Raw genomic sequence first — 24,321 nt, forward strand, 5'->3', positions numbered from 1 at the left:
CTTAACAACAGAGTTTCCACGATAAACAAATCTTTTAAAAAGGAAAGGGAAGGGAAGAAAAGAAAGAAAGAAAGAGAGAGAGAGAGAGGGAGAGAGAGAGAGAGAGAGAGAGAGAGAGAGAGAAAGAAAGAAAGAAAGAAAGAAAGAAGAAAAGAGAAAAGAAGAGAAAGAGAAAGGAAGACATTCAATTCATTCTTAAAAAGAAAGGAAATTCTGATATATGCTACAAAGTGGATGAACCTTGAGGACATTATGTTAAGTGAAATAAACTAGTCACAAAAAGGCAAATACTATATAATTACACTTAGATGCTTAGAACAGTCAAAATGATAAAGATAGAAAGTGGATAGTGGTTGCCAGGGGCTAGGAGGAGAGGGGTATGGGGAATTATTCTTAATGGATACACACAGTTTCAGTGTTGCAAGATGAAAAGAGCTCTGGAGATGGATGCTGGTAATGATTGGCACAACAATATGAATGTACTCAATACCACTGGACTGTACACTTAACACTGGTTAATAAGTTTTTTTTTAATTTTAAGTACCACCCTACAAAATATTGTAGTACGTTGAATGGTGACCCTCAAAAAGATACATCCATGTCCTAAGGTCCTGAACCTATATATGTGATGTTATTTGAAAAAAGGGTCATTGCAGTTGTAATTAAGTTAAGGATTTTGAGATAAGATCATCCTGGATGACCTGGTTTGGGCTCTAAATCCAATGGCAAGTGTCCTTATAAGAGATAGATGAGAAGACATGGCCAGAAGGAGAGAGCTGTGTGAAAAGAGAGGCAGAGTCTGGAGTGATAAGCCATGAGGAATGCTGACAGACACTAGAAGCTAGAAAAATCAAGGGAGGATCCTCTCTCCCCTAGAACCTCTGAAGGGCATGCAGCCCTGCCAACACCCTGATTTCAGACTTCTGGTCTCCAGAACTGTGAAAGAATAAACCTCTGTTGTCTTAAGTCAGCCAGCTTGTAGTAATTTGTTACAGCAGGTCTAGGAAACCAATAAATTATTTGCCACATTTTGATAGTTGCATTGTGGTTAAGTCCCAGAATGTCCCTCTGTGTAGGAAATGCACACTAACATATTCAGGGGCCGTGGGCCTTTGGGTCGGCAATTACCTCAATTACAGCAATTTACTCCCAAATGGTTCAGGAAGGGGAAGGGAGAGGTCCTTTGTACTCTTCTTGCAACTCTAAGTTTGAAGTTATTTAAAAAAAAAAAAAAAAAAAAAAAAAAAAAAAAAATCTCCATCCTAGGGATCTAGTGACTTGGAAGAGGTATGACAGTGGATTTTGTGGGGCCTTTTGGTGGGTTCCTTGGAGCTTCCCTGCAGGAGATGTGCTAATGTTTCCTGCAGTTCGCTCTTTTTGGCTTCTTCGTCAGCCCAAAGGCTTTGATCAGCCCATCCCTCTCGGCCCAGTCCACCCCACTATCCCTGAGCAGGTGGCCCCAGGCCAGCTCCCCTCCATGGGCTCCATATTTGGTTTTTGAGAAGCCTGATACTCATTGGTACATTTGATCCCACAATGCACTCAACTAGTTCCCAAACTCTTGTGGACACTTGCAAAGCTCTCCAAGTAATCTTAAAGCCTCTCTTAATGATGGAAATGCAAATACCTCCCTAATCCGCAGTGGAGGAACACATAGGACGATGATCACCCTCCTTTCTCCAAGCACAACTATTTTGGCCAGATATGGGTGATTAGGTAATGCAAGTGGAAATGGTCAGGCACAGCAACTGTGCGAGCTCTTGAAATCTACTCTGGAGATGTGCTCATGTGATCGGGACAGTAGGAGGAGCCACGCGCTTCATGGCCCCGTACCTGCACGGAAAAGCTTTTGTCAAAGTCATCTTGCAAAACCTAGGTAACAGGTTTTATCTTACTTATCTCTGGTACATTTTGCACTGTTTCAATAATGTACTCTCCTCTTTTGTGTTCTGCCAAATCACACCACCTCCCAGGTGTCATGTCCCCTGGCCACCCAGGATGCCTTGCTTAGTTCTCTTTATCCCGAAGTCGTACTCTTGGTTTCCTTAAGATTCTTTCCACCCTGAGCCCTCTTCTCTTCTCACTCAACATACCCCCCTGGCATCACCATCCATTCCCTTTGCTTCACGGGACTGTGGGTTGTCCCAATGTTTACAATGATACCTCAGGTTCTCCAAAGCCTGCAATAGAAAGACGGATTTATCTTTAGAGCCCAACTCAACCCAAACAACTAAAGAGGTTAGACCCTCAGGGGCCCAGCTCAGGAAATATTTTTAGGAAGAGCTGGATAAAAGGCGCCAGATCTGGGATGAGTTCCAGCCTTGAAGCCACCAAGGCATGGTGAACCCTGTGTTGGGGTTCGCTCAGTGGGAGATGTGGCGCATTTGCCTGGGGTCACTCTGAGAGTCTGAAGGCGGGCAGAAATGAAGTTTTTCCACCCTGCACACTTTCTTTGGAGCTCTCAATTCAGTTGAAAATCTGCCTTTGAAATGGAAATACTGTAATTTCAAAATCTCAGCGGGGCAGTTGGGGATGGAGGGTGTGGAGTGGATGAACAAAAAGCCCTGAGGCCTGCTTTTGACCTCTTCTTCTCCACTAACAAGCTCCAGCACACAGCTGAGCTGCCAGCCCTCTGGCTCTTGCTGTTCCTACGGTGGCTATGTCCCAGCGTTTCTGGGACAGAGCTAATTGCAAACAGTATGTCCTATTCATCACAAAGTCTGCACTCTTACTTGTCAGACTCCATGTCCCATATTTTCTTCAGAAAATATGATCGCCAGAGCTCTGTTTCTCAGCGGTCTAAAACTTCCCAGGAGAGAAACCAAGCTAACATACATCTATTCTGCCCCGATGGCTCCATTCTATCCCCTCCGGAAACGAAACCTACCCTTGGGCAGAAGAGCTCAGGCCTCTACCCCCTCAGTTTCATGACAGTTTCACGCAAATTAGTACATTTATTTACTTGTTCATTTGATTTCATTAAGATCATACTTTGCTTTCTAACTGGTAGTTCACAAGTGAATCTTGGGGTCTGCAGTCAGAAAATAACTTTATTCTTGTGGGTTAGCTCATCCCTGAAACTGGGTGTGATGGCAGGCAGAGGGCAGTGCTGTCGGCTAATAAAAGATCCTCTGGCTGCCTCCAATCTCAAGAAAGGTCTCACTTCAGTAATTAAAATGTCCGGTCACGAGTAATTTCACTAAAGCTTCTCCCCTGATAGAGCTTGAGCCTGCTGTAGCAAGGAGAGATGCGTTCAGTTTTTCCTCCCTTACCAGGCTCCCTCTAGCCCCTCTTGTTTAAAAGAAAAGAGGTAAACACAGGGAAGAAGGAAGGTCCAGGATAGGTGAAGCCTTCCTTGGCTGACACCTGGTTAATATACCACTGAGCTCTGGCCACAGCAAACGTTCAAAGCTCACGCTGTTGGAGCTGGGAGCATGACCAAATCTGGCTCTTGCATGGGGGATTTTTGTGGGTATCTTTAGGAAGCCCCTGCTGGAACACTGCTGGTTCTTCTTGTGATTGGGGCAGCGAGTGCTTATGGGATGTATTTCCCTCTGGCCCTGGGAGTTCAGTGGGAGTACAGGGGGATACACACCACTTGGGGCTGCTCTTTGGGACAGGATTGGAAATGACTCTGGGGAAGAAGGGATGAGTGTTAAGACAAAGCCCCTACGGTGGCAGCAAGCCGAGTGGGGGCTGGATGTCCAGCTTCCTACAGGAAGCCTTCCTTCCCTTCTGTCCGACACAGTTCGCACCCGTTCTGCAGTGGCCTTGCCCATAGTAAGCAGACCTCTTGGGTTGGTTCAAACCCCAGTCCTTGATGCTCCTCAAACTCCTTGGGACAAGCTCTCCATGAGGTGCCCTTGGAGCTTCTTTCACAAGAATGGACATGAGGGGAAGGCCCACCCCTTCTCCTTAGAAGGTCACGGCGAGTCAGCTCAACATCCTCTTCCTACTCCATGCCCTCTGGCCTCTGCGCCTTCAGTCCCTTTCTTCCCTCAGGATGGATGAAGGTCTACATGCTGCAAACACATTTTTGGTTTTGGGGTTTTTCAGGTTTTTGCTTATCTGTGTTACCACATGCTGTGTAAGTGCACAGGTAGTCTGGAACCTTGCTTCAGAAGACAAAGGCATTTGCCAGTTTGCTCTCAGCCTTTGAACCTCAGCTGAAACTAGAACAGAAGTCAATTTTTAACATCCTGTTACATGTTATTTATTCCATCTTGGCCAGGGCCCCTTAACTCATGGAACCCTTCTAAAAAATAAAAATCTGGGTTTTTAGAGGGGCCTTGCCCTTTTGAGCTTTCTGAAACTTCTAAATATATTTCACGTATAGCAGAACACAGAGGTTCCCTCACACAAGCGTATCTGCGTTATACAGAAAAATTTAAGAACAGCTCCATGAATAGAAAACAGACTTGAATGAAATGCAGCAGTGTTGTTTTTGGAATAGTGAGCACTTAGGAGATTTTTCTCCCTTCTTTTCTCTTTTTTCTACTTTTTGAAATGTTTCAGCTTTTCTTTAGTGAGCCTAGACTGGTTCACAAAATCCTTTATCTGCAACTCCAAAATCCAAAAAGTTATGGGCTGGGGGGTGAAGGGTAGAGGTTAGGATTAGGGGTGGGGAGGGGGGTAGGAGCTCTGAATACTAAGGATTTCTTCCCCCGTAATTAATTATCTATAGTTAGTTTAACCTGAACTGAAGGGAAGCTACTTAAAGCTTTTATCTCAGTGTGAACTTTCAAATATTTTAGTGCAGAAATAATCATATGTTTACTTACAACCTGCCTCCTCAGACTACTGGGGGTATTATGTAGTACACACCATAAACCCCATACCACCTCCTAAATTCCAAAAATAATTCTGAATTCCTTAACACATCAGGCCCTGTGGGTTTTGGACAAGTACTTAATAGCCTATACTTTTGAAAAGAAGAAAATATAATGAACTGTGTTGTTATTATTTTTCTTGTTCTACTAGCTTCTTCTGATAAGTGACCCATCCCCACCTCTAGTCTTTGTACAAGCCATTCCCACCCATCCCTGGCCCTTCTGTACCTTCTCTCATCAAAGCAGAATTCACAGCCTACCTCCTGAAGGTGAAGTTTGAACTTTCCTGGTTAGTTCAATATCTTTCTTCACATAAATATCCAGTTTAGATTTGGGACACATGGTTTGCCCGGTCACACTAGTGTGGGCTTTAAAGAGACACAGTGACTCATAATTTAATGATAGTTTACCCAGCTGCTATCATAAGATTTCAGGAAGCCCCTTCCAAAGAACTTCCCTCTCCACTTCTTCTGGGAGCTCCTAGATCAGGTTCAATGAGTTTATGTCACCATGCATCTCCTGCTCCCACACCCACCCTCAAAGGCCACCATAAATATCCTTTATGGATAAAGACCTTCTTTCCTACTGAACCTCTCAACACAGTCCTCTACTCCAGAAAACAAACTAGAAGACTCTGAGAAGGGAGTAGACTCAAATCTGTAGGGTCTCTCCATATATTTTTTTAAGAATTTTATTATGTTTAGGTAATCTCTACACCCAACATGGGGCTTGAACTTACAACCCTGAGATCAAGAGTCGTGTGCTCTACCAACTGAGCCACCCAGGTGCCCCATCTCTCCATGAATTTGAGAATTACTGGTTTAAAGGTTTGCAGATCAATAGCAGGTCACAAAATTTAAGATATAAAATTTGGTTATAATGACTGAGAAAGACAGTTGCCGTTTACCTCATGCGTAGTTTTCCTAGTAAAAGTTAGAGTTTTCAACAGAATTTGTTCAATCTTGACCCTTGTCTAATAATTCAATATATTTCTTCACCATTTAAAAATATTTTTTTAGGGGCACCTGGGTGGCTCAGTCAGTGAAGTGTCTACCTTCAGCTCAGGTCACGAACCTGGAGTCCTGGAATTGAGCCCTGCCTCAGGATCCCTGCTCAGTGGGGCATCGGCTTCTCTCTCTTCCTCTGCCCCTCTCCCCACTTGTGTGCTCTTGCTCTCTCTCTCTCTCTCTTAAATACATAAAGTCTTTTAAAAAATATATTTTTTTAAACCATGCTTCTACCGGTGAATTTTCCAGGAGGTTTTCTTCCATGTCTGGCTGTTTCTCTACCTCTCTCCTCTCTTCCTCTTTCCCTTTCTCTCTTCTCTCGAGAACAACAAACAAACAAACAAAACACCACCACCACCAAAAATCTCTTCTTTTCTCCTGCAAAACAATTTAATATCTTTTTGTGCTTTGGCAGAAGCTAAGGCATAATTAAAGACAGAAAGTGGGATACACTAAGCTCCCTTAATGGGACCAAAATCACTGTTACAGGAATTCAGACTATGGTTAACATGGTCTCTTTCTTCTGCATCCCTGTTGCTACCTGGACAAATAATACAGTCAATATCTTTATTATCATCTCAAAGGGAAGAGTGAGCAGATATGTCAACCTGGAACCTGTGAATGTGACCTTATATGAAAAAAGGTCTTTACAGATGTAATAAAGGTAAAGATCTCAAGATGAGATCATCCCAGGTTATATAGGTGAGCTTAAATCCAATGGCAAGTATCCTAATAAGAAAAGTAAGACAGAGACAGAATTGGAGGAGGCCATGTGAAAATGGAGGCAGAGATCAGAGTGATGCATTGATAAGCCAAGGAATGCCTAAGATTGGCAGCAAACATCAGGAGCTTGCAGAAACAAGGAAGAATTCTCCACTTGAGACTTTGGAGAGAACATGGCCTTGCTGATACCTTGGTTTGGGACTTGTAGTCTCCAGAACTATGAGAAAATACATTTTTGTGGACTCAGGCCTTCAAGATTGTGGCGACTTATTATGGCAGCCCTAGGAAACTAACATAAAGGGACTAAAAGTGATTAGCCCTATGGGTAGCTCATCTGTCAGCTTAGAAGGGAAAATAGTAACGCTATTCATAAATTTTGCCTATTTGGGGGCTTAATTGTCAAGCAGAGAGAATCTTCACCAACTCAGGAATGGCTTCGGAAAAATACTCAGATAAATAACAGTGGCTTCTGACTCAGTGATGTATAGAATTGTTGAATGACTACTGGACACCTGAAACTAATATAAAGCTATACATTTGTTATACTGGGATTAAAATAAAATAAAAAAAGAACAGTGGCTTCTTCTGAGGAGCTATCTCCTGCTGCTTGAAATTGTGGGCCACTAGAGTTGAATTTGAATCCTGATTTGGCTCCTGGTTCTCCTACTCATTAACTCTGTAACGTCAGGCAATTGTCTAGCCTTGAGATGGGCACCTAAGAGCTAAATAAGTGTTAGCTCCTATTATCTTCATTTTTGTGATTTTTTTGTCTACTCCACATGGCCGTTTGTCTGTTTGCTTATCCTTTTCCATGGCTGGAAATGGCAACCCCAGTCCCAACCTTACACAACTTTTTAGTTCAAAATCCAACAGCAGCTAATTAGAATCCTTGCATCACTTATTTCAATATCTTGAGAGAGACCATGATGGATGTTAAGCCATTGTGCGTGCTAGCTATCACTGGCCTCACCTTCTTCTATGACTGTGAAGGCAAAATCTTTTTGAAGGGTATGTGTGTAGAAAGGTAATGGTTAAAGAAAAAAAAAAAAAAAAGACAATGGTGAGCATCTCCAGAACTCAGCAGCCTTTAAAATTTTGTATATTTGAACCTATTTATATATTCTTTCATTATCTATGCCTTTGATTTCATGCTTTAAAAAGCATCTCTTGGGGTACCTGGGTGGCTCCGTTGGTCAAGCATCTGCCTTCAGCTCAGGTCATGATCCCAGGCTCTGGGATCGAGCCCCATGTCATAATCGAGCTCCCTGCTCAGCTAGGAGCCTGCTTCTCCCTCTCCCTCTGCCCGCTGTACCTCCTTCTTTTGTTTTGTTTTTTTTTTCTCTCTCTCTGTCAAATAAATAAATACAGTCTTTTTAAAAAAGTATCTCTTACCTTGAGATCATATATTGACCCTCATTTTGTTATTTTACTTTCCACATATACTCTCTAATTTGAATTCTTTTATTAGAAGGGTACTTTTCTCCAAATAGCCTATTTGTCCCAACATAATCTTTTGAATAGCTCATACTTTTCTCACCAATTTAAAATGTGAATACTAATAGCAATCACATTTACTAAATACTTCTATGTCCCAGAGTTTGAGCTGAGTATATTACATTTCAGCTTAGCAGTATTATTATCCACATATGACAACTAAGAAATGCCATACTTGGGATTCACACTCAGGTCATCTAATTGTAGAATTCATATTTTTAACCACTATGCTACTCTTTTCTCTTCTTTTTAAAAATATTTTATTTATTTTTTTGAGAGAGAGAGAATGAGAGAGAGCAAGCATGAGAGGGGGAATGTCAGAGGGAGAAACAGACCGCCTGCGGAGCCAGAAGCCTGCTGCGGGACTCAATCCCAGAACTCCAGGATCATGACTTGAGCTGCAGGCAGTCGACTGCTCAACCAACTGAGCCACCCAGGTGCCCCCACTATGCTATTCTCATAAATAATTTGGTCTATTTTTAGCTTAAACAATAGAAAACATTTTTGACGTAACTGAAGTCCAGATTGAAGGCTGACTTGGCTCAAGCTCACTCCCTATGATTCTCTTGACTCTGCTCTCTTCCATGTGTGGCTTCATCCCTAGGCTGACAGTAGATAGCTGCAGTAATCCTAGCCCCCGTATTCATGCACAAAATTGTCTGGTAGAAGAGAAACAAAAAATGGCTACTTTAAGAAACTCTCCCAGAAGAATAAAAAATTTTCTCAGACTCTCCAACAAAATTCTTCTCAAGACATTGGTTGAGGGCACCTGGTTGGCTCAGTGGGTTAAGCCTCTGCCTTCGGCTCAGGTCATAGTCTCAGGGTCCTGGGATCATGTCCGGCATCAGGCTCTCTGCTCAGTGGAGAGCCTGCTCCCCCCCAACCTGCCGCCTATTTGTGATTTCTCTCTCTGTGTGTCAAATAAATAAATAAAATATTAAAAAAAAAAAAGGCATTGGTCGAAAATGGAGCATATGCTCATTCCTGTGTCAATTATGGGCCAGGAGATTGGATTAAATCAATTATACCACCCCTAGCATTAGAGATGGTATCAACTTTCCTTTGGAACATGGGCAGCATAAAAGTAAGGACTCTCAGTAAGGATTAGGTTCAGCTCTCTAATGCATAAAATTTAAAACAGCAATAGATTAAATAAGTCAAAAGGTTAATCAGTCTGGAGGTAGGCAGTACCCTGGAGGTAGGGCTAGGAGGGAGGCTCCATGGTCACCCAGTTTCCCTCCTCTCTTAGTGCTCTCCCAGTCTCAACATGTGGCTTCTACTTCATGATCTTAGGTAATTCTGGAGCCACAGCCAACATATCTACCTTTAGGCACCAAGAAGGAGGAAGGAGTGGAAGGGAGAGACTGATTTCTTCTTTTAGGGACATATTCCAGAAATCACATGATACATTTCTGTTTACAACCCATTGGACAGCACTTAGTCATTTGGCAACATCTGGCTCAAAGAAGCTAAGAAATGTGGATTTTATCCCAGATAATTATTTTCCCAGACACACATCAGAGATTCCACTACTAAAGAAGAAGAACAAAAGATATATTGAGAGCATGCTAGCAGTCTCTACAACAGGTAGAAACATGAAATCAATCGGGGTTCGGTTACAGAGGAAGAAAGGGGAAGTAAATTCTGGTTAGGCAACCAACAATGTGTCCTGAAGCCCTCACGGAGTCTTTGGTCCAGTCCTAGACTAGTCAACAACCAAGCGGTATCAGATACTCTGGTTGGACATCTTGTGCCACACACACCCATTCCTGGAACTTGACTGTAGAGTAATTCCAAACCAAAACTCATGATTGAGAATGGAGTTGGAGAGATTTGTTTGTATTTTTTTTTAAAGATTTATTTATTGATTTATTGGACAGAGAAATCACAAGTAGACAGAGAGGCAGGCAGAGAGAGAGAGAGAGAGAGAGAGAAGCAGACTCCCTGCTGAGCAGAGAGCCCGATGCGGGACTCAATCCCAGGACCCCGAGATCATGACCCGAGCCGAAGGCAGCAGCTTAACCCACTGAGCCACCCAGGCGCCCGATTTGTTTGTATTTTTTTGAAGAGTTAATACATTAAGAATTGAAGTTCAGATTAAAGATATTAAGCTTTTGTTCTAAATTATTTTCTAGTTTCTCATTTACCCATTACCTTTATAGTGATGTTATTATAGCTATTGCTTTCACATATAGAAGTTTTACATTTTATATCATCAAATATTTTTTGCCTTTACATATTTTTTTTTACTTTTCTGTTAGAATGATCTTTCATAACCAAGGATCTGATAAATATCCACCTATATTATCTTCTTTCCTGATTGAATTATTTTTTATCAGTCAGAAGATGCTTTCTGCTGCACATATAACAAGACTCTACTTATAATCACTTAACACTAAATAGGGCTTCCCTTTTCTCAGGGAATAAGTTCAAGGTTGGTTTAATGGACTTATTATATCTTCAAGAATCATTTTACATTTCTGTGCCATAATTCCTAATATGTAGCTTTCCTCAGGTTCACAAATGGCCACTGCAATGCTAGGCATCACATCCGAAGTACATTTAGGATGAAAGAAAAGAGGCAAAATTTTAAAAATGCATGTCACCTGAATCCTCCTAGTTCGTTAGGAAATTATTATCTTTTCCAGAGACCTCCTCTGTTAGATTTCTCATTGGCCAGAACTAGATCATTGGCCATAAAAAAGATCAAGGGAATCTTGAGGAAATAAATATTTTTATCTGAACACACTGCTGTCCTGGTTTAAAAAAAATCAAATTCTACTATTAAAAAGGGGGAAATGGATATTGGGTAAACAACAGTGTCTGCCATACTTTTCATCTAGAATTTTTTGGATATATGATATAGAACAAGGAGCTAATAATTATTTTCAATGAGTTAACCAACTTTACTAGCATCTTTATTGAATAAGTCATTTTCTTTCATTGATTTGGTAAGTTTATAGAGTTTCCAATTCCAATAACAGCAGAATGGTACCTAATAGACCAGCCTGCTCCAGATCAAACTTTGGACAAAATATAGAAAACAACCATTGAAAGCACTGGAGAGAAAAAGCAAAAGCTTACAAAAACTGGAGAGTTGTTGACACCTGAAAGGGGGAAACAGGGAACTGACAATAAATGAGTTTTGTAGCTTATGCCGAAGGGCAGTCCACAATTAACACCATATCTGATCTGGGATAGGCAACTGCCATCTTACTACCTTGAAGAACCAGAAAAAAGAGTTTAGGGTTTCTGTAGCATCCAGAAAGTATAGGGGAACATACTGGAAAGGAAAGAGCCACAGTGGAACAGTACCAAATTTTATATATAAACTCTTCCATTTATCCTCTGAATTACTCATGGATTATGTAGATACCAAGAAACCAATTAAGATTAAATAATTCGGGATGCCTGGGTGGCTCAGTTGGTTGGACGACTGCCTTCGGCTCAGGTCATGATCCTGGAGTCCCGGGTTCAAGTCCTGCATCAGGCTCCCAGCTCCATGGGGAGTTGGCTCTTCTCTCTGACCTTCTCATCGCTCATGCGCTCTTTCACTGTCTCTCTCTCAAATAAATAAATAAAATCTTTTTTAAAAAAGATTAAAGAATTCAACAGAGATTTTAGCTGGAACCTACTGCAAGAGACACAGGGTATAAGCTAAGTTAAATCTCCACCTGAAAAAAGAAAAAGTAAAAAATCAATACTTTTGGAGGAATATGACAGAATCCAGAGACTCTATAATGTTTCATTCACAACATCAAGAACACACTGCAAAATTACTCCGTATGCAAGAATAAGAAATATGACTGATACTTAGGAGGAAAGGCAATCAATGGAGATCAATCCTTAAATGACCCATATTTTAGAATTAGCAGACAAAAATTTTAAAGTAGCTGTTATAACTCTTTGCTCAGCAAACAGTCAAGGTCTCAGTCCCCTTCTAATCCCTCCTCTTGAAAAGGGTATAATGAAGAGGTCACCCTATCAGGCATATGTCCACATGTCCTTCCCCAAACTGACTGAGAATGAACAGGGGTGATGAAAGTAAGAAAAGCAGTTTTAAGCAGAAAAGCAAATACAAGGATTTTCATTTCCCTTGTATAGAAAAGAAAATCAAATAATAGGTTGCTGTGTTGGCAGAGAGCTCTTGCCAAACCCTCAGATCTTTGCTGTCTTGGGTCAGACGTAGCAGTTAGTGACTATGGGATTACATGGCTCTTTTGTAGTCCCACTCATAAACTCCCCTTCCCAAAATCTAACAAGTCTTTCTTCAGTGAAGCTTTTCATGCAGCCCACCCCACCTTCCACCCCAGTCTCTTCAAGGGAAGTTTCTTTGATATCTTAACAATCTTTTTTTCTTTCAGAAATTCAACACAGCATGATAGCCTCTATATGAGCAAAGAGAAACTATGCCTCAGAGGGTAAAAGGACTCCACAGGGGTTACAAGTCCTACTACAGATAAAGCAAAGATCATCTCTGTAGAAGCCAAAATGGGTCACCTTCTTAACCCATTTCCTTATTATTTAGGGAAAATGGCTAGCCCACTTGTTGCGCCCTATTCTGCAAGCAAGTTTGCTCTGGATGGGTTTTTCTCCTCTGTCAGGATGGAACATTCTGTGACCAAGGTCAATGTGTCGATCACTCTCTGTATCCTCGGCCTCATAAACACAGGTAAGGTGAAGACTGTGGAACAAACAGCCTGCCATACCACTGTGAGTAAAGGAGGCGCTAAACTCCTTGACTCATGTGTCATTGACTAAAAGCCAGCAAGAGCACCAGTCTCCACTTACTGAAGCACTTTGTCACCAGGGACGCCTCTGACTATCCTTAGACACTTCTTTCCATTCTAACCACCAAGTGGGCCGAGTGACACCAGACCCATCACTTAACCCTATTCTGAACCTTTATGTCCTCAGGAACACTCAATGGCCATTACTGTCCTCTCTGAGGCTTATTAAGTACAAGTTTGTTATTCTTAATACCATCACCAGTGATAAGAACTATTGATATCCTGAATCTTCTTTTTTTCGTAAGTAATCTCTACACCCAATATGGGGCTCAAACTTACAACCCCAAGATCAAGAGTTGCATGCTCTATTGACTGAGCCAGTCAGGCGCCCCTCATAAACCCCTTGACATGATGCAATGAGGACACAACATCATCTTTGTGATATTCTTGCCAAAAATGCATAACCTCACTGCAATCATCAGAAAAAAAAAAAAAAAAAGACAGAGGCACCTGGCTGGCTCATTCGGTACAGCATGAAGTCTTTTGTTCTCAGGATTGTACGTTTGAGTCCCACACTGGGTGCAGAGATCACTGAAAAATAAAATATTTTTTTTTTCTTTAAAAAAAGAGAGAGAAATGGACTAACCCAAACTACCATTCCACAAAACAATTGATCAATACTTTTCAAAAGTGTCAAGGCCATGAGGGACAAGGGAAGAATGAGGAACTGCCCCCAGACTGGAGAGAAAAGAAGAAATGATTACTAAGTCTAATCCTGACTAAGATCCTGGAACATAAAAAGGATGTTAGTGAAAAAAATAAGGTCTGTGTTTTAGTTAGTAAAATTGCCCTTATTACAATGTACCTTGACACTTGCACAGCGGTAACGCGTGATGTTATAATTAGGGGAAGCAGGGTGAAGGCTACAAGGGAATACCCAATTTTTACAACTTTTCTGTAAGTCCAAATGCAAGTTTATGTAGAATAGGTACAAGAAGAAAACTTTGAAGAGTAATTGAATAAGTTAAGGAGTTGTTACCGAACAAGAGAAAACACACACACACACACACACACACACACACAGTGAAACGAGGATAGAAAGAGAAAAAGAAGCCATCCAAAAGGACATGGGAATTTGGAAGAGATAAAGTAACTTCCCTTCCAAAATGAAAGTGGTTCGTGTTGACAGAAAGCAAAGGCCTGGATTCTTGCCCATCTCTTCCTTTTACAAATTTGTAAATCATTAACATAAACAGCACTCGGCTTTGCCCACTGACATTTTCCATTAGGTACTGGGTCTTGATATAACTTCTATCCCCATTGTGCTCCCCCATATTACTCCCTCACCCCAACCAAAACACTCAAGAGAGAAGCGTGATTTAATTCCCTCAATCCCCTCTAACTGTGCACCCCCCACCAAATCTTCATCCAGGAACACAGGGTCCACATGAACTCTAAGCCTCTTTTTGCACAGCAGGGCCTAAATGCGGGCCCAGTCTTCTGAGAGGGCCTGTGGGTCTTATAGAACAAGCACTGGCAAACAGCCCCTCGAAGTTAAGCTGTTACTGTCTGCAGACTTTCCATGTTGTAGACTCTACTGGTCTTGGATAACCCCACTCTTCTCTCATCATTCTATAGACACAGCCATGAAGGCCGTTTCGGGGATCATCAACATTGATGCATCTCCCAAGGAAGAATGTGCCCTGGAAATCATCAAAGGGGGAGCTCTGCGTCAAGAGGAAGTGTACTATGACAACTCAGTCTGGACAGATCTCCTGCTGGGAAATCCAGGGAGGAAGATCCTGGAATTCTTGTCCTTAAGAAGTTATAGTTTGGACAAATTTATCAACAACTAAGCACTTCCTTAGTTGTGGAGCATGGTGGGGGAGCTTTGGAACTGTTCTTCCTGATATCTATCTAAGCTCCGTCCAGGAAGGCATCTCCAGAGAGACAAATGGGTGCCCCCGAGAGTCGTAAATCACGCATCACATCTCACAGTTTGAAGGAGTTCCTCTAACACTTGCACAGTAGAAACCTAATTATAATGAATGCCATGAGCCACGGCAATCTGCAGTTGCGAAACGGATAGTAACCGCAGGTATAATTAAAAGGTAGTTCTATCAAATTTACCTCATATATAAGATTATGATCCATACAATATTAATTATAATAAAGGTCATATCCATGTTGTAAATTCATGATTAGTAGCTCTAAGTTCAGCTCATTCAGTAAGGTCCTTTAAAACCACACAAGTGAAAATGTTCAGTGTTCATTTCGTATCTCGTGGTCTGAACCTTCTTATTGTTTTTGAGTTGCAGAAATCACCCTGTTCTCCATTTAATGGACATCATGTCCATACCATATTGTATATTTCAGATACTCTTTATATTATTTTATATTGCTCCTCAAGGAGGGAGGATACCTGGGTGGGTATAAATCACTAGGGCAAGCCATGGAAGTGGAAGTCCCTGGGAACTTGAGCCACACAACGTAAACATGTTGATTGCCCTTAGACTGCATCAGGCATCTCCACTTTATGTGTGAACTCTCCACTGTGTGTTAGAAGTCTGGAGAGAAGGGAATGGAGTTCCATCCTCCCGCTTACACATTTCGCCATTTCTTTATCCAGCAAACATTTATCAAACACTTGTCAGACATCACCTGACTACAACCAAACAGGAAACAGAAATCAGCTATATTAACAACTCAGCAAAGCCCGGTATTGGTTAGGTCCCCAACAGGTAAAAGAGGGCAAATTAGATCATTTTAGTAGGCTTTAGTAAACAGGGGTTTTGTTACAGAAGTGGGGACAAGGTTATAGTGCAATCACAAGGGATAAGGTAGTGTCTTGTGGTGGGTCCCACCTTAGGGACAAAAAGAACAGTTACAAGAATCCAGAGATAGAAGCTGTTCACAGAGCATCACAGAACAGGAGCTACGACATTCAGTTACAGGATGCCGCCAGCCCAGCTAGGACTATGCAGGAAGGATGTGGAGGGGATAAACACCCCAGCCTCATTCTCTTCCCTCCCTTCAATTTCTTGCTAATATTTTCTCTTAGCTAACCAGAGGATCAAGGGAGCAGACTGATATAAACCACCCAGGTCAGCTTCCTCATGGACAGCACAGTAGGAAAGAATGAAGAATGTTCTGGAGGGATAGATGGGGTTTATCCAGCATGAACTCAACATCCCCAAATGCAGGGTTTCCATGGTAAGAGATACTAGGACACGAGACATGGGATTAGATGCACCAGAGAAATTTCCTTTCCCCGTCACTTAATCTAAATGACCAGGCAGCAGAACAGACTGGAATCCATTGAGCCTGCCAACCACCTGGACAAGGAGCTAGCACTGAGGGTGAATATGGCTGGGCTTTTCTTAGAAAGAGATTCTTTCCAGACTATGCTCAGTACAAGGGAACAGGAAAGACCTGACTGCACCTGTATGCCAGAAAAGAGATCCAAAATGTAAAGTCAGATTTCTGACCATACAGCACAACGGATATGCACACTAGTGCTGAATCAGAGAAGATCATCAAGTGTCTGGAAGCGGGTGGTAAACTGTTGTGCTAGTCCCAGAATCAGGGGCCTCTGCATGTGTCACAAATGGGGCAAGAAGCCAGGTTTGCAACAGGAGGAGGGTGGAAGGCTGGTCAGGAGGAAAGGCGGTAAACATTGAGACAGAAACATGGTCAGATAACAAATTTATGGCCAGAGCCAGCTTCCAATTAGTTTTGCCTTCAGTCTGAACTTTTAGGGTTCTCTTCCGCTTAAAGGCACACTTCAGCCTATGTTTAGTATAAATCAGCTGCTCCCTGATTCTGTTCACTTATGGGGAAAGCAAGAGGAGGTATGTAACAATATTTATGTAACTAATAAACTAAACCTTTGGTCTTTCCAAGGGTGTGTTGGTAAATGTTTAACAATTGGCTCTCCAGAAAAAGAGAGAGAGAGAAAAGAAGCTTTTGCTTGCTTCCTTGATGTAAATACTCTCAACCTGGTCAATTTCGAGCCAGGGGGTCACATGGCTGCATGTGTACTAGAAGAGAAATGCACCGTCAGCTCTCCCAAACCTGTACTGCCTGCTCCAGCACCGCGCCCCGACTTTCCCATCCCACATTCTTGACAGAATTAGTTATCCTTAAAGGCCCAGCTCAAAGCCTCTTCCCTCCTCCAAGGACTTGAAAGTAACAGGTCAGCTTTTACTCCATTGCTGGGAGGCTGGGGGCGCAAGGGCTCCCAAAGACGGGGGATATTCACCTTCTTGAACTCTCAGGGAGTCAGCATTTTGCATGAAGTCAACAGCCTTAACTGTGTGCAAGTCCCCAAACTGACTTTTCTCTCTCTCTCTCTTTCACTAGCACATTCACTAGCCCTGCCCTCCCCTGAGAATACCAGAAAACCCCACTGAAGGTGGCTCAGTCAAGTAGAAATTACTTTTCCTCCCCTCACAAGTAGTCCAAGAGGGGCCGACCAGGGCCTTGGAGAGCCAGGCTCCTTCCGTCTTTCCACTCAACCATCCATCCTCCTCCTTGTCACCGTGGAGTTACAAGATAGTGGCTCCAACTCAGCATCATGCTGTTTCAGGGAAGGGAAGAGGGAAGGGGGAAAGAGGCACACCAGCGGAATCTGCCCCCTGATAAACAGCAAATTGGGAAGCCCCATCTAAGGACTTCAGCTCACATCCTCTGGGCTCGAGTCACGTCGTGTGACCACCCCTCCCTTCAAGAGAGGTTGAGAAATGGAGCTTTCAGCTGAGCCCACACTTACCCCCAACAAAACTGGGGTCTATGAGGAACCAGAAGTCTTTGTCACCTATGTAAATCCTGACAGAAACAAAGAAATCCACAATGAGAGCAGAAGGACACTGTTCCTTAGATGCCAGGTTCCTGACCTTGGTGACAGGATCCAGTTCCACCGACCACCTCCGAGGTCTAATTTAATCCCGCCCTCCCCCCACACCCTCCTCACCCCCATACTGAAGAGCACCCTGGGCTCTCGCCTCTCCAAACTCCACTCTGAGGAGCTATGATTCCCTCTCCTCAGTTAAGAGTGTAATGGAAGACCCTAGATAAGAGGAAGCAGGGAGCCCCGAGGTAACCTCAGAGACAGTAACTCATCCCATCTGCTGTTCCTGGAGAGCTCCCTCTCAGGACAGTTAATTCCCACTTCGCCACCACATCTGTTAACATAAGTTGGGCCTTTCTCCTTGGCTGGCCTACTGTAGGCCAGCATCGCAAACCCACCCCCAGGGTCGACGGCAAGCTTCAAAGATGCTCTCGAGTTGTGGCTGCCAAAACTTGGGATCGCATACTTCATTATTAAAACATGATTAGGCGTACAGATTTCTAACAGATATACAGTTACTATTTATATAATACATGCATGTAATATTTACTAACATAAAGCATAGACAAAAATAGAAATCATGAAAAGATAAGATAAAAAATAAATAGAAGTTGCCACATCCCCCCACATCTAGTAGCTCCTTGACTTGCTGCAGAGCTCGGCTCTGAAGCTATGTTAAAAGAAAGAAGTCAGCATGTGTGATGCTTCTAGCCAGGCCTTATTAGTGAGAGCATCAGCAGGCACCCGTGGCTCAGGGTGACCCATTGCTCTCTCAAGGGGCCACATGTAGGGTAGAATCCATCCTCTCCACCTCCCCCGCCTCCCCCACCACTGCCTGCTGTCCAAGGAATTTGCCAAGGACCCAAGTTCGTCTCCACTGTGCCCCATTTCCAGCACTGGAGAATGTATGCTAATCAAGTCCCAGAAGCATCCCTTAATCTCTTGAGACGTACGTAAACCAAACTCATTTGCAGCATTAAGGGAACAGAGAAAACACATTGCCCACCTTGATTCAGGGCATATCCTGTCTGGGGATGCTTCCAGCAACTCTGCTTCGCTGTCAACATCTCAGTACTCTCCAATCTCCATCACACGCCACACGGTCACCAGGTCATGGGGAATGCTCAGGGAAATCAGGCTATCCCAATGTGCTAGTTCCTCCCCCCTCAGCAATTCTTAAAAACCTAAGTTCTCTTAGCTGTTAGACGTTTTCTAGGTAGACTTAGAATGTGTCTAAATCCTAGTTTTTAAGGAGGGGGGACAGAGGTTGGTACAGAGCTAATGTGAAAAGAAAAGCCAAAGGAGAAAAGAGAATTTTCAAAAAGGTCAAACAGGACTGAGGACACCAATGCCCACAGGCATGAAAGTCAGGAGAAGCAGAATTAAGTCGGCAGAGATCCAGAACACACCGGGTGAGGACAGGATCCTAGAGCAAAAGGTAAAACCACAGGGAGGGGCAGGGAAATCAGTTCTCAAAAAATAGGAAAGCGCCAGATGAACAACCTGCTTGAGTTGCAGAGGCTTTGGAGATAGGAGTTTTTGGGAGGATGGCATAGAAGCAGCAGCCAAAGGGGAGGACACATTGACATGTCCCTTGACCAGGAACCCGAGGGTTTCAAAAGACCCACACTGGTGAGAGCCGAGGTCAGCAGTGTTGGGTCTTTCCCTGTGCTGTGATTGGCTGCCCTGGGACCGCTGAGTGGGCGTGCTTCGGGACCTCACACTGTCCTCGAACAGTCCTGTGGCACTCTGAACTCCGGGTGACCGAGGGCAAGAAAAGCTACTCCACCCCAAGACACAGAGCCAGGCCAGCCTAACCAAAGACTTCCTTTGCACAAGCCTCGGGGTTTGCCGTCGAGGGGGCACAGCGCCACCCAGTGGCTGACTGTTGGTGCTGTACCGCACATCACCACGGTTTCTGACCCCCAGTTCACGCTCTGGGAGCGCTACCAGCACCGCGACACTGCGTGCCTTCTCGTGAATCACCGCTTAGGGCGGATGAACACACCTTGCTGGCGGCGGGGCGGGACTCAAGCATCTGGTGGGGCCTCCCGGCCCTAAAGGCCAGGTTAGGCCCTAAACCATTGGCTTTTCGCTAGATCTGTTCAATAGCGACAGCTAGTGGTCACCCTTGAAAGCAAGGTGCGGCGAGCCTCCCTGGGAAAGAAATGCCAAGGTGAAATGGGGAATCAAGGCAGCTTCTTGGCTGCCACGGCAGGCTAGCATTTATCCAAAGCCATCCTTGAGGAAAATGGTACAAAGAGAACCCCAATTCTTTAAAGTGATGTCCAAGGACTTTGGCTACCTCTGAAGGCACCCTTCTTTTCCCACTGGGCCTTTGCCCATGTTATCTCCTCTGCCCCGAACGCTCTTCACTCTCCCTATTGTCTATTTAACTCCTACCTGTCCTTTAAGACTCAGCTCCACCATGACTTCCTCTGGGACAAGTGTCCTCCCTTCCTCCAAGGCCTGTCCTCAGTGCTGGGGTGGGTACTCTCCCAAGCCTTACCCTATGCCTCTATAATTCTCTGTATCCATCAATCACTTTAGTTCACTAGACTTTAAACTTACCTTTAAAATTGTCTTATGTACTTCCTTAAAGGTATTTACTTTCTGTTACTCATTGTTGCATCCCTAATACGGAACGCAGATCTTGGTGTGTATAACGTATTTGATTAGTTTGAGAAATAAAGGACTCCTAGACCCTAATACTGGGAAAGGCTTACTATGGGGACAAAACAACTTCTCATTTCAAGGAAAAGGTGTAGATGGATCTAAAAGTCATTTCATCAGATTCCAGCCCTTTATTCCTTGCCCCACACCACCCTGTTTTTGCCTGTCTACAAACAGCCAGCAGTACTGCAACAGGCAGGACAGCCCCTCACCTCCCAGCAGTTCCTGGACCTTGCCATCTCCAACAGGGCCCCAAACCCTCGCTCTGTTCCTTCCTGCCCACTTCCTGCAAAACTTCCTCATCAGAACTAGACTGCTTCTTCTTGAAACTGCTCCAGCATACCCACTCCTGGATTTTATCCTAAAGGCAGTAGTTCAAAAGAAGAAGAACACAGAATTTCCTGCCAGAAGATGCTCACTTGCAGTAGTATTTGTAAAAGTTAAAACAGAAATGACAACAATCTCCTTATAAACAAAAATCAATTCCTCTCTATAATCTCCACATGAATCAAATAATCGATTACTTCATGCAGAAACTAAGAAGAGTCTCATCACATTGGGACAATTTGTTTTTTTACTTCACTTTATTAGCAAACATAGGACTTACTATGTTCAGGCACTATTCTAGTGCATGAATATGAACTCACTTATATTCTCAAGACAGCCCTATGAGGCAGGTGCTATTGTGTCCACATTATTTATTTCAGAATACATGTGCTTCAGTCTGATATAAAATGAAAGTTAAATGGCATACAAGACACTTCTTTGAAGCAGCACTGTGAGGTACATCAAATGTTTTTCTTCCTGATACAGTTGTATGATACATATTTATAAAAGAGGATGGTCAGTTGACTTGAGTTGGGTGAGTTTAAAAACTTACATATTTGGGGGCATCTGGGTGGTGCCTTCGCCTTAGGTCATAGTCCAAGGGTCCTGGGATCCAGCCCCACATCAGGCTCCCTACTGGGCAGGAAGCCTGCTTCTTCTCTCCCACTCCCTCTGCTTGTGTTCCCCCTCTCACTGTGTCTCTCTCTGTCAAATAAGTAAAAAAAAAATTTTTTAAGATTTTATTTATTTATTTGACAGAGAGAGAGAGAGATCACAAGTAGGCAGAGAGGCAGACACGGGTGGAGAGAAGCAGGCCCTCTGCTGAGCGGAGAGCCCGATGTGAGGACGGGCTTGATCCCAGGACTCTGAGATCATGACCTGAGCCAAAGGCAGAGACTTAACCCACTGAGCCACCCAGGCGCCCCTAAACAAATAAAATCTTTTTTTTTTTAAGTACATATTTTAACTTTTGCCATCATCCCATAGACGGAGAAGATCTTCATGTTTATTAATTTTTCAAAGCGAAATGTTTTTTAGCCTCTGGATATACTTATGAAACGGTATCAGAGAAAACACACTGTTGCATTGAAACTACCTCGCTTTCCTACAACTGCAGGTCCGATGGAGGGTCCGTTTGGTTATAACCGCTAAAAAGTCACAAGGGCAGATGCTCCAAATTGCAGGTGTACTATGACGGTAGTGACAGAATTTATTGAGCACATCATAAGTGTTATACAACAAATCTTAAAATCATCACATTGAGTAGGTATGATCATCATTGCAATCTTACTGAGGAGGAACCAGAGATGCAAAGACCTTAAGTAATTTACTGAACTGAAATAGGAAGTGAAGGGTAAAGCCAGGCTTCCAATCCCGGCAGCCCTCCTGGAGTGCTCCTGCTGCCGGGCTACACCCCCCTGCCCCGCCCCGCACCCCCCCACCCCCGCCCCGCAGCGGCTGCTGCTCGGGAAGTATGTGTGCTTCGGAGCTTGTGACCCGTGTGATTTACAAAGTTACAAAGTAATCCTGTTATAAGGTTGAAAGTTATCACAGTGCTGAATTAATGATTGCAATTAGAGAAAATTATGATAACTCAGACTCATTTTCCTTATGGCTATTAAATTGTATTTACCAGGGGTTAATAATTATCCTGAGCAATGTCAGCTAGACACAGCTACTGTTCAATAATAAGGAAATTACCAAACAGATTGGGGTACATTAACATTAGGAAACAACATTAGGAAACCAACACTAAAAGGTAAAAATATGAGAAAAAGTAAAAATCTGAAAAAAAAATTCTGGTAGCAAGTGGAAAAACAAACACATAATTATAGGTTCACTACACTTGAAATATGTAAAAAAGAAGTGCATATAGACAAAAAATAGAAGGGAACGTGAAAAATATGAAACTAAGTTGTGTTTAGGGAGTAGGATTAAGGTGTTTATTTTTCTACTTTAAAACTTATTTAAAAAATGAAAATAATCCGGCTCTCTGCTCAGTGGGGAGCCTGCTTTCCCCTCTCTCTCTGCCTCCCTCTCTGCCTACTTGTGATCTCTGTCAAATAAATAAATAAAATCTTTTAAGAAAAAAATAAAAATAGGGGCGCCTGGGTGGCTCAGTGGGTTAAAGCCTCATGCCTTTGGCTCAGGTCATGATCCCAGGATCCTGGGATCGAGCCCCACATCGGGCTTTCTGCTCAGCAGGGAGCCTGCTTTCTCCTCTCTCTCTCTCTGCCTGCCTCTGTGCCTACTTGTGATCTCTGTCAAATAAATAAATAAAATATTTGAAAAAATAAATAAATAAAAATTAAAAAGGGGCACCTGTGTGGCTCCGTTGATTAAGCATCTGACTCTTGATCTCAGCTCAGGTCTTGATCTCAGGGTTGTGAGCTCAAGCCCCACATTGGGCTCCACACTGGGTGTAGAACCTACTGTAAAAAAAAAAAAAACAAATAAATACAATAAAAAATACAAGTTATTTTAATGGTATCATATTATAATTTTTACAAAGCTGAAAAAAGAATATCTCAATGCTTTCTGACTCATCTCTCCAACAATCTGCCTTATTCGTTTTCAAAGTGTGCTCCTAAAATGATCTTTACACAGCAGGCTGACAGCAAGCTGTCAGTACTTTGGTGAGATCAGTTTGGGTTCAATTTTACTACATCAATTTAAATGTCCTCTGTTATGAACAACAGATTGTTCTGACCATAAAATAGACCAGAAAGGAAGGGCACCTGGCTGGCTCAGTCAGTAGAGCATACAACTCTTGATCTCAAGGTCATGTTGGGTATACAGTTTACTTTAAAAAATTTTAAATTAAAAAAGGTAAGAAAGGTAAGGATAGAAATGTGTAAAATGTATAGAAAAGGCTCTGGAGGATGAAGCCATCTGTGAAATAACAGGGATAGTTTAACTAAGGCTGTGGCAAGAAATGACAGTTTAAGCCAGGAAGGAAAATTGCCAGTTTCAGACAGAAGATAAGACTATTAAATAAGCTAATTTTACTAGGGAGCAAATATCTCCAGAATTAGAGTGTTCATGAGTACAGTTAATGTTGTTTAGACTGTCAGGATTCTTGGCTGAAAACAAAGGTAATCATCCTAACCGTTCACATGATCGTAGGTGTGGTATCCCATTGATGCACCCTGAAAAGAATTTTGAGCTTTATACACATTTCTTTCTGATTTTTAACGGAGTCCAAATTGTTGGCACATAGGAATTCCTGTTACAATCTTTATACTCTAGTGTAAAGAACTACTGGCACCCTCTCACTCATCCGTGCCAATAAAAATTTCTTATCCCTACCATGTTGGACTCCCCAACCTCTCTCTCCTCTACTCTTTCTCATTCCCATATTCAGGGCCCCAGGATCTTGAGCCCTTGTCTGTCTTCCTGAAGGAATGTTGTTTACCTTCAGCTCTAGTGCTTGAGAATCTTGCTCTGGGTTTCCCCCCCCCCCCGCCCACTCCTTATCCTTTTCCTCCTCAGAGAATGGGGGAAGTAGTAGGCACCAGAGAAGATTGTGACATAGGCCCCACAAGTTAATAGGTGCTTTCGCAGCTATTTAAAAGTCTCATTATATCCTTCACATGTGTCAAGCCTTAGAATTCACAGAAGCCGCATTGAGTGGACCACTCCTTACTGCTCGGTTTCAAAGCTACTTAGTTAACTTGTCCTGATGCAGT

The 24,321-nt window shown here is 42.9% G+C and overlaps 1 protein-coding gene across 7 annotated transcripts in view; it reads left to right on the plus strand.

Annotated features, from left to right (window-relative positions):
• The window catches only part of HSD11B1 (hydroxysteroid 11-beta dehydrogenase 1), a 64,482-nt gene extending 49,501 nt beyond the window's left edge, over window positions 1–14,981 (plus strand). For all 7 annotated transcript variants that reach the window (XM_004775295.3, XM_004775294.3, XM_045087052.1 and 4 more), the window contains 2 exons: window positions 12,582–12,725; window positions 14,422–14,981. In XM_004775295.3, the coding sequence (XP_004775352.1) occupies window positions 12,582–12,725; window positions 14,422–14,639 (362 nt within the window). In that variant the 3' untranslated portion in view covers window positions 14,640–14,981. The remainder of the gene's footprint in view (window positions 1–12,581; window positions 12,726–14,421) is intronic.
• The last annotated feature ends 9,340 nt before the right edge of the window (window positions 14,982–24,321 follow it).

Source organism: Mustela putorius, unplaced genomic scaffold, assembly GCF_011764305.1.
Source record: "Mustela putorius furo isolate JIRA1106 unplaced genomic scaffold, ASM1176430v1.1 tig00001012_pilon_pilon_pilon, whole genome shotgun sequence".
NCBI classification, from domain to species: domain Eukaryota; kingdom Metazoa; phylum Chordata; class Mammalia; order Carnivora; family Mustelidae; genus Mustela; species Mustela putorius.